We start from the raw sequence: 17312 nt of genomic DNA, 5'->3' as shown, positions 1-17312 counted from the left end.
ATTGACGTGGAGAGGTCTATGAAGCTTGCAGAGCACCCCAAGTGTGAATTATTGAATGTAATTCAATTATCATCAACCCAACTTTGTCTCCATTGAGACATGGTGGGACCATTTCCCACCAATCAGCATTACTTTTTATTTGATTTTATTATCTATAAAATTACTATTAGACTCTAAATGTATTAACACCTGCCTTTTCATTTAGTCCGAATCACTATTTCACTCTTCCTCTTGCCCTAATCAAACACTTTTTTCCCTTCATTGCAGTAATCGAATGTTTTCTTTATGTTCCATTAACTTCAGAAATTTTATTTTCGCTGTTCTTTAAATTGTTTTATTCAAGATGAAATTTTTGCTACACAGACGATGAAGCTGTTTGATGAGGTTTCTACAATCCGTTTCAATAATAAGATATGAGTTCTCAACCCATTTCGATTTCTGTCCTCAACCTAAAATTGAGTACTCGACGCAAACAAGTCATTAAGGTTGTCTTGCCCTAACAAAGGTCGGATAATATCTCTCCATATCCAAGATTTATTTCACAGACCCATATTAATCGATAGAAGATCCCCAAATCATCACCCATTGTAGGATGATAAGAAACATGTTTAATTCGAGGGAATATACTTTCTTATGTTTACTTAAAGGGACATCATAAAGGCATAGATATTTTACTCCCACTTGATAGGAAAGAGCTCATATAATCTAAATGGACGTACGCAGTGACTGGAGACAAACTCAAAGACATTTTATTTTCTACTTAGTACCCAAAAAATCTTTTATTTTTCTACCTAAAACCCTAAAAGAAATCCTAATAAAATTTTAAAATATTGAAAACATGAGAAAATGATTAGTAAAAATATATGAAAAAAACTATCCAAAATTCATGAGAAAAGAAGATAACAATAATGTAAATAATCTTATCTAATTTTGAAAGCAGCTCCTAATACACTTTAAAAAGTAATGATTGGATAAGGATACGAATCTTTAGTTATTTCATAAAGATGATGACCATCATTTCGTAATTTTAGTACAAAATTCCTTTTATTGCTCAATTAAATCAACAACCACGTAATTAAAAAGTCAATCGTGTCATTTTTACTACTCCAAACCTGTTATTCAAACTATTATTCCAACATGGAACAAAAGAATGAGTCAAAATTTCCAATAATAAACAAATAAAAATCATCACCCACATACAATAAACAAATAAATGTATAATAAAATAATTAAAATGCTACTACCATTAATAACAAATATTAACACGCTCACCTACATCAACAATATCAATACTTATTAATAAGAGTATAGTATAACTTCTTTTCTAAACTATCTATGGAGAGAGAAAATTTGTGATAAAAATTGAATAAGTTTTAGTTCGGTTGGTATCAACATTATTGCTTATATAAGAGAATGTGAATTTGAACACGTTGAAGCGCATTTATCTTTTTATTTAATGACCGAGGAGAAACTATAAATAATTTTAAGTATTTGTATAAAAACTTGTAATTAAATATAATATGATAAATTCAATTGAAAATGCTGCCCAACTTGTTATTCTTTATTCATGGCATCATTGTGCTGCTATTCATTATCATTCAGAAAAACACAATTGAAGCTGCAGGAAATTTATAAAGAAAGACCGTCCCTTAACAAAGTTTTTAATATAAAATTAGTAATTTTATTTAATTATTACTTAGTGGGTGGTTACATCTTTAAAATTCTATTTAGACTCTACAGGTAATGTATGTATATATATATATCAACATTTACATTTTAATTTATACATAAATAATTATATTTATAGAATATAAAAATAGATTAATGTCTCATGTTCAGAAAGGCATATCTGATGATGATGCTTGATCTTTGTTCAACGAGATAGCATTTGAGCAAAGATTTGCAGACTCAACAAATTCAGCCTTTATGGAAATAGAAAAGCATATTTTGGAAAGGTGTGGTGGAGTTCCCTTAGTGATTAGGATGATGGTGGGTATGTTATCTTTCAATGAAACTAAAAATGACTGGCTTTTTTTAAAATATAATGAACTTGCTAGAATATCTAAGAATGAAGGTGAGATTTTACCTACACCCAACTTGAGTCATTATCATGTGTACTTCTTTAAATGGTGTATAACAACGACACTCAATAATAGTTCCTACTATGAGCATGTGTACTTCTTTAAATTCACACATCATCCATGAAATAAATAATCTATATACAAGCTCCAGAATCGGTCAAACTCCTCATAAGCTTGTGTAAAGAGATATAATAAATTTCCAAATGCAATATCTCTGACAACTGTCACGCTTGAACAAGAACTATTCCAAAAACAGCAAGGAACCTGGAAATTATAAATGCCAACATAGAATATATTAAAATTGATCTCACTAGACTGAGCAGTGCCCAAATGCAGAAACACTTAAAATACACTATATTTTTTATCACATCAATTGAAAATTCGAATGAAATTTATGAAATATATTACCATTTTTGTTTTGATGGAATATTTTGGCTGATTAACAAATCGTAGCAGAAAGTATGGTCTCGGCTTCCTGTAGTGTAAATAACCAAAATTAAGAGAAAACATAAATGTGTATTTTAAAGAACATATAGTACAACCATTTTGAAGGGTAGCATGCAAGCTTCATAGGCCTCTCCACATCAAAGATATTTTAGAATTAAATTATTAGAAGCCCTTCTATGAAATGAGAGATATGACAAGAAGCACTAACCATGCGATCCTATTACATCATTGCATTGTGAAATTAGTAAGATTTTAAAGTATAAAGCAATTAGATAAATTACCACCTCTTTTTTATGCATATAAATTATTGAAGTTGACAAATGCCTTTCCCAAACTACTCTCCAATGGCATACTGCACAAATTAGCAAAATATTATGAAAGATGGTAAGTAAAAAGTAGGATTAAAACAAAGGAATTTCAATTTATATAAGATGTCAAATAAATAATATTTTAACAAGGAAATCAGCAGTAATGATATTAGAATGAAAAATGGCATGAGAGCCCAGAGTTGGAGACTAAATATACCACTAAAATTTTTCTTGAAAAAAAATAAGGTCATAAAAATAAATAAATGAAAAGGATGGACCAACCTGACTACAACCCAATGTTTGGGATGTGAGCAATCTTATGCCAATCTGCACCAATGTCCTCCCTACATCTTTCCTTCAACTGGGGAGTTTCTCCCATACTTAAATATTTCAAATTGGTTAGGCAACGCATCTCGGCCGGAAGCGATGTTAAATTGGGCAAATCAAAGAGATAAAGCTCTTGCAGATTTGTTAGATGTTGAAGCCCAAGGGGGAGAGACTCCAGCAGTGGAATACTCTGAATCCTCAAAAATGAGAGATTCTTAAGGGCTTCCCATTGCATGCCCTCTAAATCAACCTCCTTGCAATCTTCTATTTTTAAACTTTTGAGGCCGGTGAGATGTTGCAGGCACTCATCTAGCATGTGAGTGTCCAATCCCTCAATGTTGACTACACGGAAAGATTTCAATTTGGAGAGAGGAAGAGAAGAGGTTGAGCTTGATGGGGTCTTAGTATTCATGTTCATCTTCGTAGTCTGCTTTAACAGCCTTGAACTGGTATTCACCAACTCTAGCTCATCATCGAGTGAAGGATACAACGGAATTGAAGTCAAAGGGCAATCGTGAACTTTTAAAGAGGAAAGACACGGAAATGACATAGTTGATGTTCCCATAACTGTTGTGTCATCCTCGTTGGAATCATCATCGATTGGTTTTGTCGTCCTCCACCAACTCTTCATATTCGGACAGTCCCAGAGCGAAAGACGCTTAAGTGATGGGAAGAATGATTGTGGTTCTCCTTGACTTCCTTTTGGGCTATTATCATCCATGTACTCCAACTCAGTACAATAACAAATCTCCAGCTGTTTAAGATAAGGCAATTGCGCAAAGGACGGGAGCTGTTTGAAATTACCCGATATTTCAATATGGACGAGATTTGTAAGCAAAGAAAACCAACTTGGAAACTTGGCATCACCCCTCCATCCTCGAATACAGAGCTCCTTGAGATTAGGATGGGGCTGGAGGTCTTCAAGTGACCTCTCTTCATCACGGTTATCATCTCCCCAGGCCAAAAAAGAGCCCCATTGTAAAACCAACGATCTTAAATGTTGTTTCTCTTTCAAATTAGCAGCCTTAAAATTCTCTTTTGCATTTTTTACGAAGCCCAAATTTGTTATTTCTAGCTCTCCCCTTAAATTGTTAAGCCCACTCAATTCACTTAGATCTGCACCGCCATGGGACCTATCTTTATCTACTACAAACATGCTTAGCGTTTCAAGGGACATCAGCTTTCCTATTCCACGTGGCATATGAGTTAACCGACAACAACCATGACACGCAAGATGGGTAAGATACACCAATCTTTCAATCTTCTTCGGCAATTCTTCAAGCCAATCGCACCAGTCAAGTTTCAAAGCTTGCAAATTTTGTATCTTGCAAATACTCTTTGGGAGACTCTTAAGACCGCGATTTTTAGAAAGATCAAGGTACCTCAAATGTTTCAACTTATAAATGGAGTGTGGGATTGTCGTAAAATATAAAAAATTCATTTCCAATACACGCAAGCATCTACAATTTCCAATGATCGTATTCCAAGTTTCATCGCTCAAATGGTATCTCGCTTTTGGAAAATGTAACAAGGTTCGCAACTTCTTTCCCTTAAACAAAGGAATTAATGAAACATTAATTGATACGTGGCGACATTTTTCTCCAACCTCACTTGTACTTAAAATAGAATCTACAATAGTACTCTCTGTCCCAGCTACTAATTCAGCTAGATCATGCATTATATCATGCATTTTACATGTCATTTCTTCTGTCAAGTCTCCTTCTACTTCTTGAAAGAAACTTCTTTCAACTAAATCTTTAAAATATCTAAACCCAATCTCTTCAAGAGATTGCTTTGGATTTGATTGCTTTACGAAACCTTGTGCAATCCAAAATTGAACAAGCGTTCGTACATCAATTTCATAATCTTTCGGATACAATCGGCAAAAAGCAAAGCAATGCTTCAAATGGGATGGGAGATGATCATAACTCAACTTAAGTGTAGGTATAATTTCTCCGTCAATTTCTGTTATTTTAGCAAGTTCATTATCTTTGAAAGAAAGCCACTCATTTTCAGTTTCTTTCAGAGATAACGTACTAGCTATCGTCCTTATGACTAAGGGAACCCCACCACACCTTTTCGAAATTTGTTTCCCAACTTCCACAAAGGCTGAATTTGTTGAGTCTACATATCTTTGCTCAAATGCTATCTTTTTGAACAAAGACCAAGTATCATCATCAGACAAGCCTTTCAGTTTCAAAATATGGGATTGACACTTATTAGTAATCTTAGCTACCTTTAGAGATCGAGTAGTTACTATTATCCTACTCCCTTTAGCCCCACCCATCAATAACTTCTTTAGCCTAGACCACTCTACTGGATCCTCATGCCAAATGTCATCTAAAACAAGCAAATATTTCTTCCCATCAATTTTATCTCGAAGTTGTTTTTGCAATTGATCCATTTCAAGATTTTCATCAGTTGCTTGATTAGTCACAGATTTGATAATGTTTGCTACAATAACTTTCACATCAAAAACATTTGAAACACACACAAACATCGTCAACTCAAAATGACTTTTGACCATTTCATCGTTATAGACAAGTAGGGCCAAAGCAGTCTTACCTAACCCTCCAAACCCCATAATTGGAATGATATAAACATTCTCTTCACTTTGAAACTCTAACACGAGTTTTAGAAGAGCCACTTTATCATCATCCCTCCCTATTATTTCATCTTCACGCTCAAAAGAGTGCGTTTGCTGCCTCTTTTTAGTCATGAAAGAGGTTTCCATGGGACGATCACGCTCTACAAAGTCGAACATCTTGGCCTCACTTCCAATTGAAGCTAATCTGGCCTTAATAGCCTCAATTTTCCGACCGATTTTGAGACCGTAAGCAAACTGGTTAGAGCTTGAAAAGAAAAGGCGTACCTCTTTCGTCAGCTTGTTCTCACCCATTAGATCTTTCCGCAAAGCTTCGGTAGAGAAATCATCAATCAAGTCGTCCGCATCATAAAGTACATCTTTCAGCTCCTCAAGCCAAACTTTGACAAGATTGTTGGTCGCCGATTTCTCTTCTGCGTCAAGAAGCACAGCTTTGATTGTGGAGACGGTGCGTTCGAGGTCGTGAAGGTCATCTTTGAGATTCCACCAGAGTCCAATTTGAGAGAGAGCAAGAGAGCTCAACTTAATAATGAGCTCTGTGGCAATGTCGAAAGCAATTGCTTCGGCCATTGTTGTTTCAAACTGGAATCAAGGCTAAAAGTGTTTGATTACTGCAAGAGGAGGACTAAAAAGAAAATGATTTGAACAAGATGAAACACAGATGTGGATCCATACATGCAGAGACTAAGTAATTTTATAGATACTACCGTCCACCCACCAAGTAGTATAATTAAATGAAAATAATGTTGATTAGTGGGAAATGGTCCCACCATGTTTAATATTTGACGCAAATTTCTCAATGGTGCCAAAGCTGGAATGATGATAAATCCAAGGAGTTCAGATATTATGAAAAATTAATGAAAAATCTACGAAAGAAAAGAGGAGGAGGAGCCAAACCTATGGAATCCAAGGTGTTTAGATATATTATGACTTTATGTCTTTTGCTAACAATTATATCTGTTTAGATATTATGAATCCAAGGACCCAAACTCTAATTTTCTCTCATAAAAGGGTCTCTCGAATTTTCTCTTTCATCTTATTTTTTTCTTCATTATTAATTACTGACTTAAACATAAAAGAATATCTCAAAATACAAGCTCTAGTGTCCTCCTATCTCACTTTGCAAGAACCTAACACTCTCTTAATGTCAACAACACTTTTCAATAGAAAAAGAATGTAACTTTTTTTACTTTGTAAACCTCAAAATTGAAAGCCACCCCGCTCATATTGTAAAATGGATTAGGCAAACAAAAGAAAATAACAAATTCAAATAGGTTAATAGGTTAACACACCATTTGGGGTCTAAATTTTGTAATTATTTTTATATTAGGGTTTAATTTTTTTTTCAAGTTAGTCTTTGAACTTCGCACTTGTTCCCACATTAAGGTCTAGCCTAGGCAAATGTTCCCGTACCTTAGACTTTTTTTTTGTCTAAGTTAGTTCCTAAACTTGGTAATTGTTTCCATATCGGAATTTGAACCTTTTTTAAAAGAAATATTAGAGACTAGCTTGAACAAAAAAAAGGCCCCAATTTGAGAACAATTGTCAAGTTAAGAAACTAACTTGTAACAAAAAAAATTCAGGCTCTAAAATGGGAACAATTGTCAAATTCAAGCTCAGATAGTGCATTAACCCTAAAAAATTACTTAAAATAAGATTAACATTTAATGTATTATCAATGAAACTTTTTAATTTCACAAATAGGTTTTAAATTCTATCACATGTTTCATTAAAAAAATATTATTTTACTTCACCTTAAAGAGTTATGTGCCAAAACCTTGTATGTTGGCTTGATAATCAAGAGTGTTCGTTGCCCTAAGTGTGACTTAGGTTAGAGTTGTGCCAGTTGCGTTGTTGTAGAAAAAAAGAGGAATGTGCCATCCATTTAACTCTATCTTGAGATATCATAATCATATCAATTTGATTTTTTAGGGATAAATCTCAAAGTTATATATGGACTTTGATTTGGTGCAATTATACACATATAAAATTTTATTTTTGATTCAATCATACACGTTCAAAGAAATTAATACATCAATTTATTTTTGTAGTGGATAAGTATAATTATTTGTTTATGTAATATATAAACATAAAATGATGTTTTATCAATAATTGTGTTAATAATTTGTGAGAATTGAATAAAGTTAAAATTCCTTGTATAAAATTATACATTACGGTAAAGTTCATGTGTAATTTTAAAATTTAACCCATTTTCTATTAACTTAGCCATTTGTTTGAGCATTAAATGTTCGCTCAAATATAATAGGAACATACTTAAAACACATGTGTACCTATTTGTTAAAAAAGAAAAGAAATAGTCCTCTTAAATTTTATAATATTGTGTTTTAATATGTTAGAACAAGTTATCAATGCGATTTAGCACGCAAGTATGTACAATTTAATTCATGTCGATTTGAATTGAAATTTAAAGCCTAAATTTACATTAAAAAATGAAACTATTTTTTAATAAAATACTAAAATTTCATTAAAACATTTTAAAATTTAAATAATAATTTGAAAATGTTGTGGGGTTGTGTCTCTTTGGGTTAGTTTTCAATATATGTGTGTTGATGATGCAATGAATAAAGAAATCAAAAGTTATGCAGAAATTTCAATTTTGGATGGCGCTGCAATTATATTATTAAGAGTAGTAGCAATTTATTTATTATTAACATATATTTGTTTACTGTAAGTGGGGTTCATCATTTTTATTTATATATTGCTAACAATCTCATTTAATAATAGTACCATTTCATGTATCTTTCAAATATATATTTAGTCCACTAAGTTTTAGCTCAATTGGTATAAGTATTATTGTTAATATAGGACGACATGGATTCGACTGTTGAAACGCATTATCCTCCTATTTATGAGTTGGAGAAGGGCTATAGGTAATTCTAGTCATTGTATAAAAAAAATGATATGATTAGAACCTGTAATAAGATTATTCAATATATATATACATATATTTATTAGGAAACGGTTGAAGCTTTTTATTTGTTTATTATTAGGGTTAAATATAAAATTTATACATGAACTTGATTTAATGTACAATTTGATATATGAATTTTGATTTGGTGCAATTATCTACATGCACGAAACTTTGATTTTGATTCAATTATACACATTAAAGAAATGAATACATATATTTATTTTCACATTGGATTAATATAATTTTTGTATATGCAAAATATCAAAGTAAAATGGCGCTATTTCAATAATATTATTAATGATTTGAAAAATTGAATTAATGAAATTAAAATTACACAAAATCGAAGTTCATTTATAATATTGCATTAACATATAATTGATTAAAATTGAGAATTAAAATTAATGAACATAAAATTGGAATTTTAATTTTGTATTTTAAAAAATTGAACTTATAATTTTATCAATAATTACCTTTAAAAATTATCATTACAAGTATTAATTTAAATAAAAAACTTAAAAATTAACTTGTCTCCACACAATTATATATATTTATATTTTAATTTTTTAATTTCTTGAATTTTGAGGATTTTGTCCCATTATTGTATAATTTTAAATTAATTCCCAAAATATATAATGTTTGTGATTATTTTTGAAATATGTGAGTTTTAAGGTCGGATGTTGAGATTATTGTAAAATCTAAAACACAATCATTTTTGAACCCTTTTGAGATTAGGGAGGAAAAGAAAAGAGATCGATTGACAAATATGACTTCCAACGACAACATCAATGGTGGTGAAGTATGTTTTATTATTTTACTTTTTAGAGATAAATATTAAAATTATTCATGAATACTATGAACTTTAATTTGGTGTAATTATATAAATAAAATTTTAATTATAATTTAAATGTATACAAGAAATTTTATTTTAATTAAATTGTATACATTTATAGAAATAACATTAATCATCTTTTATAATTATTTATGTATAAATGAAAACGCAAATGTTGGTATATACATATACATTATCCGTAGAGTCTAAATAGTATTTTAAAGATGTCACCATCACTGAGTAATAATTAAATAAAAAGTTACTAATTTTATATTAAATACTTAGTTAAGGGACAGTCTTCCTTTATAAATTTTCTGCAGTTTCCAATGTTTTTTTTCTGGATGATGATGAATAGCAGCACAATGATGCTATGAATAAAGAACAACAAGGTGGGCAGAATTTTGATTTGATTTATTATATTATATTTAATTACAATTTTTATACAAATACTTATAATTATCCATAGTTCCTTTCTAACTCTTAAATAGAAAGATAAATAGTGTATTTTAATACGCTCAAATCTACATCTTACTGCATAAACAATAATATCAATATCAATCAAATTAGGACTCAATCGATTTTAATCACAATTTTTTCTCTCTCCATAAATAAGTTTTTTTTTTGCTCAATTGAGTTATTACACTTTTAAGCATTTGCAAAGAATGTAACAATCTACAAGATGCAACACTCCCCCACAAAAATATCCCTCACCCAAGTACAAAAATACCAATATCTCAAACCGATAACATCATAATTTCAAACCACTAGACCCCCAAAAACCCCGTCTGTTATTCTGCCCTCTAAAAGAAAAAATATGCAAACAACCAACACATAAACCACATATAACCAAGAGTCCTTAAGGCCCAAACAGCAAACCAACTCTTCAGAAGAAACACAACAACATTACTCAAATTAAAATCACCACCATGCCTCAAACATAACATGCCTTTTTATTCTTGCAATCGCCAAAGCATAAGCCATCTCGTTTCTGTGCTTTTCGGCTTTCGAGAAGGAAACATTACCTACTTGAACCATCCTATTTTCAATTTCCTTGAAGATAGGATGCAGCAACCACAGTCTCAATCATTTGTTCTCAAACCAACAAAACACCTCATTTGATCCAATCTCAATGAGTAGATCCAATCTCATTTGATCCAATCTCAATGATTAGAGAGCTTTTACCATTCCACCCTGATATGATCTCGTTTCGTGATTGATTCGAGTCGTATGTGTTGCCCGATCATGAATTGAGTAAGATAGATTCGTTTCGGTTTAAAGTAAACAAAATAGAGATAATGGCTTCAAACAAATGCTGTAGACAAAATAGATAAGAAGCAATAGCAAATTAATTGGCTAAGACCGAGAGTGAACCAACAATAATGGATTGTTGACCCGAATCTCAAAATGGTTCTTAGGTGTTTATCGGTTTAAGGAAACAGCAAGGAACCTTGACCTACTATCAACTATGATAGGAACCAAAGGTATATTGAACGCCACACCAAAGGTGATAAGTTCGGCAAACAAAGAAAAGATAGACGCCACAAGCTATGCTTGATAAGTCAAATCAATTCCGTAAGAACAAAAAGAATTGGATAACTCACAATTCAAAGATTTCATGTATATTCAGCAAAAGTCTATTATCTAAGGCTGATTACATCTATTTATAATGCTAGAACAAAGGTAATTGAATGGTCAAAAACTTCCAACTTAATGTGCCATAAAAACTCATGTCTTTTCTTATGCTTGAACTAAATAACTCCTTCCATAAAATCACTTCAATTCAGCTGATTTGAATGTCTTTAATGGCTTAAAAACGACTCTTGAGTTGTCCTTGGCCAGCTAAATAGACACCATCTTTTAACCAGCTCCTTAATGACATTTAAAAGGCTTGATTAAATTCTCTTGAAAGCTCCAAAAAAATGGCTGGAAGAAGAAGGGTTGTTGCTGAATTTTAAAGGGCATAAAATGCTCTTTAAAAACTCCTTTAATGATTTTTAAGCTTCCTTTATAACAACCCCTTTAATTGTAACTGAAAATAACTTGAACAGCCACTTAATTCAATGTATAATAGCCTTGAATTGTAACCACTATGAGCTGAAAAGTCACATGCAATAAACACAATAAAATGAGTTTATTAAACACATGAAAACACTTATTAATCATAACACACATTAAACTTACTTAAATAAATGAACTAAAACATATATGCAATAATTATTCCAGCAACTTGTTTAATTAAAGAAGCATAAAAAAAACTTAATTTATGCATCAATAAATAATCCTAGGAACTAGATCAATTAAGAAGCATCTTATTTAATAAAATTCAATAACTAACTCATTTATTAAAACTTAAGATGAGTTGAATTAATTGATCAGCAACTCATTTATTAAACTAAGATAAGTTTAATTAAAAGAAACAAATTCAGTTTGCAATAAATTGCAAGTGATGCCTATTGAACGGTTCAAAGTACGATTACCGAATTTGGCTACTTGCTCTCTCCAAGCTCGTTCCACATAGCTTGCTATTGCATTTCGAAATCTCTTAACTCGTGATCGATTTACTGGCCCTCATGGCAGCTCAATGGATTAGGTAGTAATTTCTCGGGCTAAGGTCGCATCACACCCCATTGCTAAAAACGCATCCAAAGCAATGATAATCGCTCCCACCTCGGCTGTAATGGAGTCTTTTGCTGCAATTGGACCCGAAAATAATGCCTTTGCCACCCCATAACACCCTTCCATGCCCGACTTCATCCTCGTTCGCCACACCACTTACATTAAATTTGACCCAACCATGTCTCGGAGGACACAAAAACTGCCACCCGTCGCAGATTTTTTTAAATCACACCAGCTTCTAAATGGACTGTTGGGATCGACCTGACTAAGCAACAAGTAAAAATTTAACAGAATAAATTGAGAAATTGAACACATTAATTTAACGTGAAAAAACCCTCCAAAGAGGATAAAAAACCACGGGCAAAGATAATTTTACTATAATGGCAAAAGAGCGAAGAGTACAAAAGATGATAAAAACTAAACCTCAAAAACCCGAAAACAAAGAACCCACAAAACGTAAACACAAAATTCTCTAAATGTGTTATGAGTTCTAATCTCTAATAGGTGTATTTTCTAATGTTGTAAAAGAGCCTATTTATAGGCTAAATTCATAGGTCAAATAATAATAAAATAATCTAGACTGATCAGAGTTTGATTAAAACAAATAAATAGAGCTTAACTAAAAGATTATTTCTCAAATTTGATTGAAATAGGAGTCATACTCAACAAATCTCTACCTTGACTCATATTTTCACAATACCATCTTTGCCAAAGCCTGCCACGGGCCTATCTTGGACTATGCAGGGAATTAATTGAATCGAATCTGTACGTAAAAATTGGAAGACTTTTGGCCTTCGACTTGTACACTGCCAAATAAAAACTGACCCAAGTCTGATTTTCACGAACACAGTGCCTTAACTTTTCAAAACCTGTATCCAAAAGAGAACCTCTCTTCAACAAAACGATCATAACTTTTTCCCTCCTATAACCAAGTTGTCTCCACTCCAAACGAGTTGACTTCGACTCCGTAACGGACAAGGGGTGTCTGATTTCACTGATCACTGTAGAACCTTCTAGAATATAAAGACTTCGGGTTTTTTCACCTTTTAATAAAATGAGAGCTCCTTAAGATACTTTAATTTCGCTCGACTCGATGTTGATTCTACATCTTTTCAAGTTTAAATTACTCAAGGAGATGAAATTCTTTCGTAAATCAGGTGCATACCTGACATTCAAAAGTGTCCTAATCATCCCATTGTGTATCCTAATTTTAACAGTACCAATACCAATTACCTTACTAGATGAATCATTTCTCATGCGTACAACTCCACCTTCAACCGAACCGTATGTGGAGAACCATTCTTTATTAGGACACATGTGGAATGAACATCCTAAATCTAGGACCCACTCGAATGTGAACTTGGAGTTATCGCTTGTTGACACTAACAAGAAATAATCACTGCTTTCATCAGCCAAATTAACACTAGCTACTTCTTTCTCATTACTCTCAACAGCTCTTTTATTTCACAATTTATAACAATCTGCTTTGACATGACCTAACTTTTTACAATAGCAACACATTTTGTCTCGTTTCTTTGATGCTACCAAAACGGAAGCTTGCCTATCTGCCTTGCTATCCAAACCAAACTCATTGTCGAGTTTATCACTACTCAACAAATGACCTTTCACATCTTCAAACGAGAGTTTGTCTCTAACATAAATTAGGGTCTCCTGAAAGACTTGTATGAATGGGGTAAATAGCACAATAATAGCATAGCCTGATCTTCATCGCCAATATGAACTTCAACGTTCTTTAAATCATTTAAAAGAGTAATGAATTGACTGATGTGATCTCCATCAATACCTCCTGCTATACCGTATTCGCGAGACACAACTAGATTGCAGACAAGGCATTTTCATCAAGCTCTTCCCATTCTATTTGATTTAGATTCTCAGGCTTTTTCCCTGTAACAACCGTTTTCAAGCCGGTTTGAACTAGAATTGCCATCATTCGAACTTGCCACAGATTGAAATTTATCTCACCATCGAACTTCTCAATTTCAAACATTGTTGCTGTCATCTCTGAATGGGCTGATCTATGAAAATTAAAACCACTTGTTGAGATTGACCCGATTAAGCAACAAGTAAAAAAATAGTAGAATAAATTGAGAAATTGAGCACACAAAATTAACGTGGAAAAACCCCTCCAAAGAGGATAAAAAACCACGGGCAAAGATAATTTTACTATAATGGAAAAAGAACGAAGAGTACAAAAGATGGAGATAAAAGCTAAATCCCGAAAACCCGAAAACAAAGAACCCTCAAAACGTAAACACAAAATTCTCTAAATGTGTTATGAGTTCTAATCTCTAATAGGTGTATTTTCTAAAGTTGTAAAAGAGCCTATTTATAAGCTAAATTCATAGGTCAAATAATAATAATATAATCTAGACTAATTAGAGTTTGATTGAATCAAATAAAAAAAAGTTTAACTAAAAGATTATTTCTCAAATTTGACTAAAATAAGAGTCATACTCAACATGGACAAATCCACCATGATCTCTCATCTACTCTTAATATATATAGTTAAAAAAAAGAAGAAAACTTACTGTTTTATACTATACTCTTATTATTAATTATTGGTATCGTTGATGTATCTGAACGTGTTAATATTTGTTGTTAGTGGTAGTAACATTTTAATTATTTTATTATACATTTATTTGTTTATTGTAAGTGGGCTGATGATTTTTATTTGTTTATTTTTGAAATTTTGTCTCATTCTTTTGTTCCATGTCATGTTGGAAAAAGAGTTTGAATAAACATGTTTGGAGTATCTAAAAATAGCATGTGTTAGGGTTATATGATCCAAATTTTAAGAGATTATTTGCAAGTCAAGTAAAATATATATTTTAGAAAATTTAGTATTTATTAATATAATATATTTAGCATTTATTAGCATAATATATTTGACATGGATTAGAATTAGGTTTTTTAACCTATGAATAGATGTAGTTGAAACTCCTATTGTATCATTTGAATTCGACATTACTTAGTGAATTTTTCTTCTTCTCTCTCATTATTTTTTGAAATGTTTTCACGTAAAATTTGTATGTTCTATTTTTCTTTCTTTTCTTTGCAATCTTTCTACGTTATAATTATCGATGTTTAGTTTTTACTGCACGTACGTGTTGTTGATTTAATCTAGTTGAACACTAAATAAAGAGGAATTTTTGTACCAAAATTATGAAGTGATTATCATCATCTTTATGAATGACATGGTGAAGAAGTAGAGAAATTTGAGATGATTAAAATTCTTTTTCTTATCCAATCATTATCTTTTAGGTGTATTCGGAGCTGTTTTCAAAATTAGATAAGATTATTTACATTATTGTTATCTTCTTTCTCTCAAGCCCTTTTTATAGGATTTCTTTTCCATATACTTTTTACTAATAAATCTTTTTAATATTTTAAGATTTTGTTAGGATTTTTTATGGTTTGAAGTAGAAGATTTTTTTTTTGGTACTAAGTAGAAAATAAAATGTTTGTGAGTTTGTGTCCACTCACTGAGCACATCCATTTACATTATATGAGCTATATCCTAAGAAGTGGGAGTAAAATAGGTATGCCTTTATGATGTCCCTTCCAGTAAACATAAGAAAATACATTCGCTCGAATTAAACATGTTTCCTAGTATCCTACAATGGGTGATGATTTGGGGTTTACTAAAGCAGATATAATAAACCCTAAGAACAAACAATTAATGCAATAACCATATAAAATGGCGTTGGTTTGGATACCCTTTGATGTTTTGTCTTCGTTTTGGTGTTTGTTTTGGGGGTTGTGTCTCTTTGGGTTAGTTTTCAATATATGTGTGTTGATGATGCAATGAATAAAGAAATCAAAAGTTGTGCAGAATTTTCAATTTTGGATGGCGCTGCAATTATATTATTAAGAGTAGTAGCTTTTTATGTTTCTTTTAGATGTACATATATTTATTAGGAAAGGGTTGAAGTTTTTATTTGTTTATTATTAGGGTTAAATATCAAATTTATACCTTAGTTTTGGTTTAATTGTTCAATTTGATACATAAATTTTGATTTTGTGCAATTATCTACATGAAACTTGAATTTTGGTTCATATATATATAAATCTTTGATTTTTATACAATTGTACACATTAAAGAAATGAATACATATATTTACTTTCACATTGGATTAATATAATTTTTGTGTATGAAAAATATCAAAGTAAAATTATGGTACTAATTCAATAATATTGTTTGTAATTTGAAAAAATTGAATTAATAAAATTAAAATTTGCACAAAATTAAAATTCATGTATAATATTACATATTGGACCAAAGTTTATGTCATCTCTTATTATCATAGGTGATACATGGATTTAATGGAGCTCATATGCTCATATATAAAATTGCAATTAAAATTAATGAACATAAAAATGGGATTTTAATTTTTTGTTTTTTTAAATTAAATTTATAATTATATCAATAGTTACCATTAAAATTTATTATTAAAAATATCAAATTAAATAAATAACTTAAAATTGAACTTTTTAAAACTTTTTGAATTTTTAAATAAATAACACACATTTATATTTTTAAAACTTTTTGAATTTTTGAGGATTTTTGTCCCCATTATTGTAAAATTTTAAATTAATTCCCAAAATATGTATTATGTATTTATGATTGTGAACTTGAAACATGGATGCGGTTCAGATCGCCTACCCGCAACCCGATTGGGCCCTACCAGTGGGATGCATGCATGTCTCGTGGTGGGAATTAGCCATAAGAGCTTGCAAGGATGGTTCACAGTCCCAGTTTGCATATACCATAGAGTTCGCGTGTGGAGGCTATAAAATGCAACGAGCATTCCAGAATAGTACACATGTCCAACATGCATGAATTTTACTAGAAACCTCAATTCCATTAACATTAACATGTATAAATACTCGATTGACCCCTTCAATGAGACACAAGGGAAAGTACCTAGATAATATGCAATGCTTATGATTATTTTTGAAATATGTGTCCGATGTTGAGATTAATGTAAAATTTTAAACACAATAATTTTCGTGCCCTTTTGAGATTATGGAGGGAAAAGAAAAGAGATCAACAAATATGATACCTCAACACCAATGATGTTGAAGTTTGTTTTATTATTTTTGCTTTTTAGGGATAAATGTCAAAATTATTCATGAATATTGATGT

At 31.3% G+C, this 17312-nt stretch overlaps 1 protein-coding gene across 2 annotated transcripts; it reads right to left on the bottom strand.

Moving 5' to 3' along the window:
* Positions 1–2061: 2061 nt before the first annotated feature.
* Positions 2062–6454, bottom strand: LOC105761691 (disease resistance protein RGA2). 2 transcript variants are annotated; one of them, XM_012579576.2, is made up of 4 exons: positions 3119–6454; positions 2810–2880; positions 2490–2556; positions 2062–2345 (listed from the first exon to the last, which is right to left on the bottom strand). In XM_012579576.2, the coding sequence occupies exon 1, from the start codon at positions 6336–6338 to the stop codon at positions 3123–3125; it is 3216 nt and encodes a 1071-aa protein (XP_012435030.1). In that variant the 5' UTR covers positions 6339–6454; the 3' UTR covers positions 2062–2345; positions 2490–2556; positions 2810–2880; positions 3119–3122. The 2 variants fall into 2 exon arrangements, with proteins under 2 accessions (XP_012435030.1, XP_012435029.1); XM_012579575.2 differs by having other exon boundaries at positions 2813–2880.
* Positions 6455–17312: the final 10858 nt, after the last annotated feature.

This window comes from Gossypium raimondii, chromosome 11 (assembly GCF_025698545.1).
Source record: "Gossypium raimondii isolate GPD5lz chromosome 11, ASM2569854v1, whole genome shotgun sequence".
NCBI lineage: Eukaryota > Viridiplantae > Streptophyta > Magnoliopsida > Malvales > Malvaceae > Gossypium > Gossypium raimondii.
Note: the sequence above shows the minus strand (reverse complement) of the source record. Positions and strands in the feature narration are given on the sequence as shown.

Excerpts from the sequence above, each read along its gene's own strand:
- LOC105761691 (XM_012579576.2), bottom strand. The coding sequence starts at position 6,338 with ATGGCCGAAGCAATTGCTTTCGACATTGCCACAGAGCTCATTATTAAG.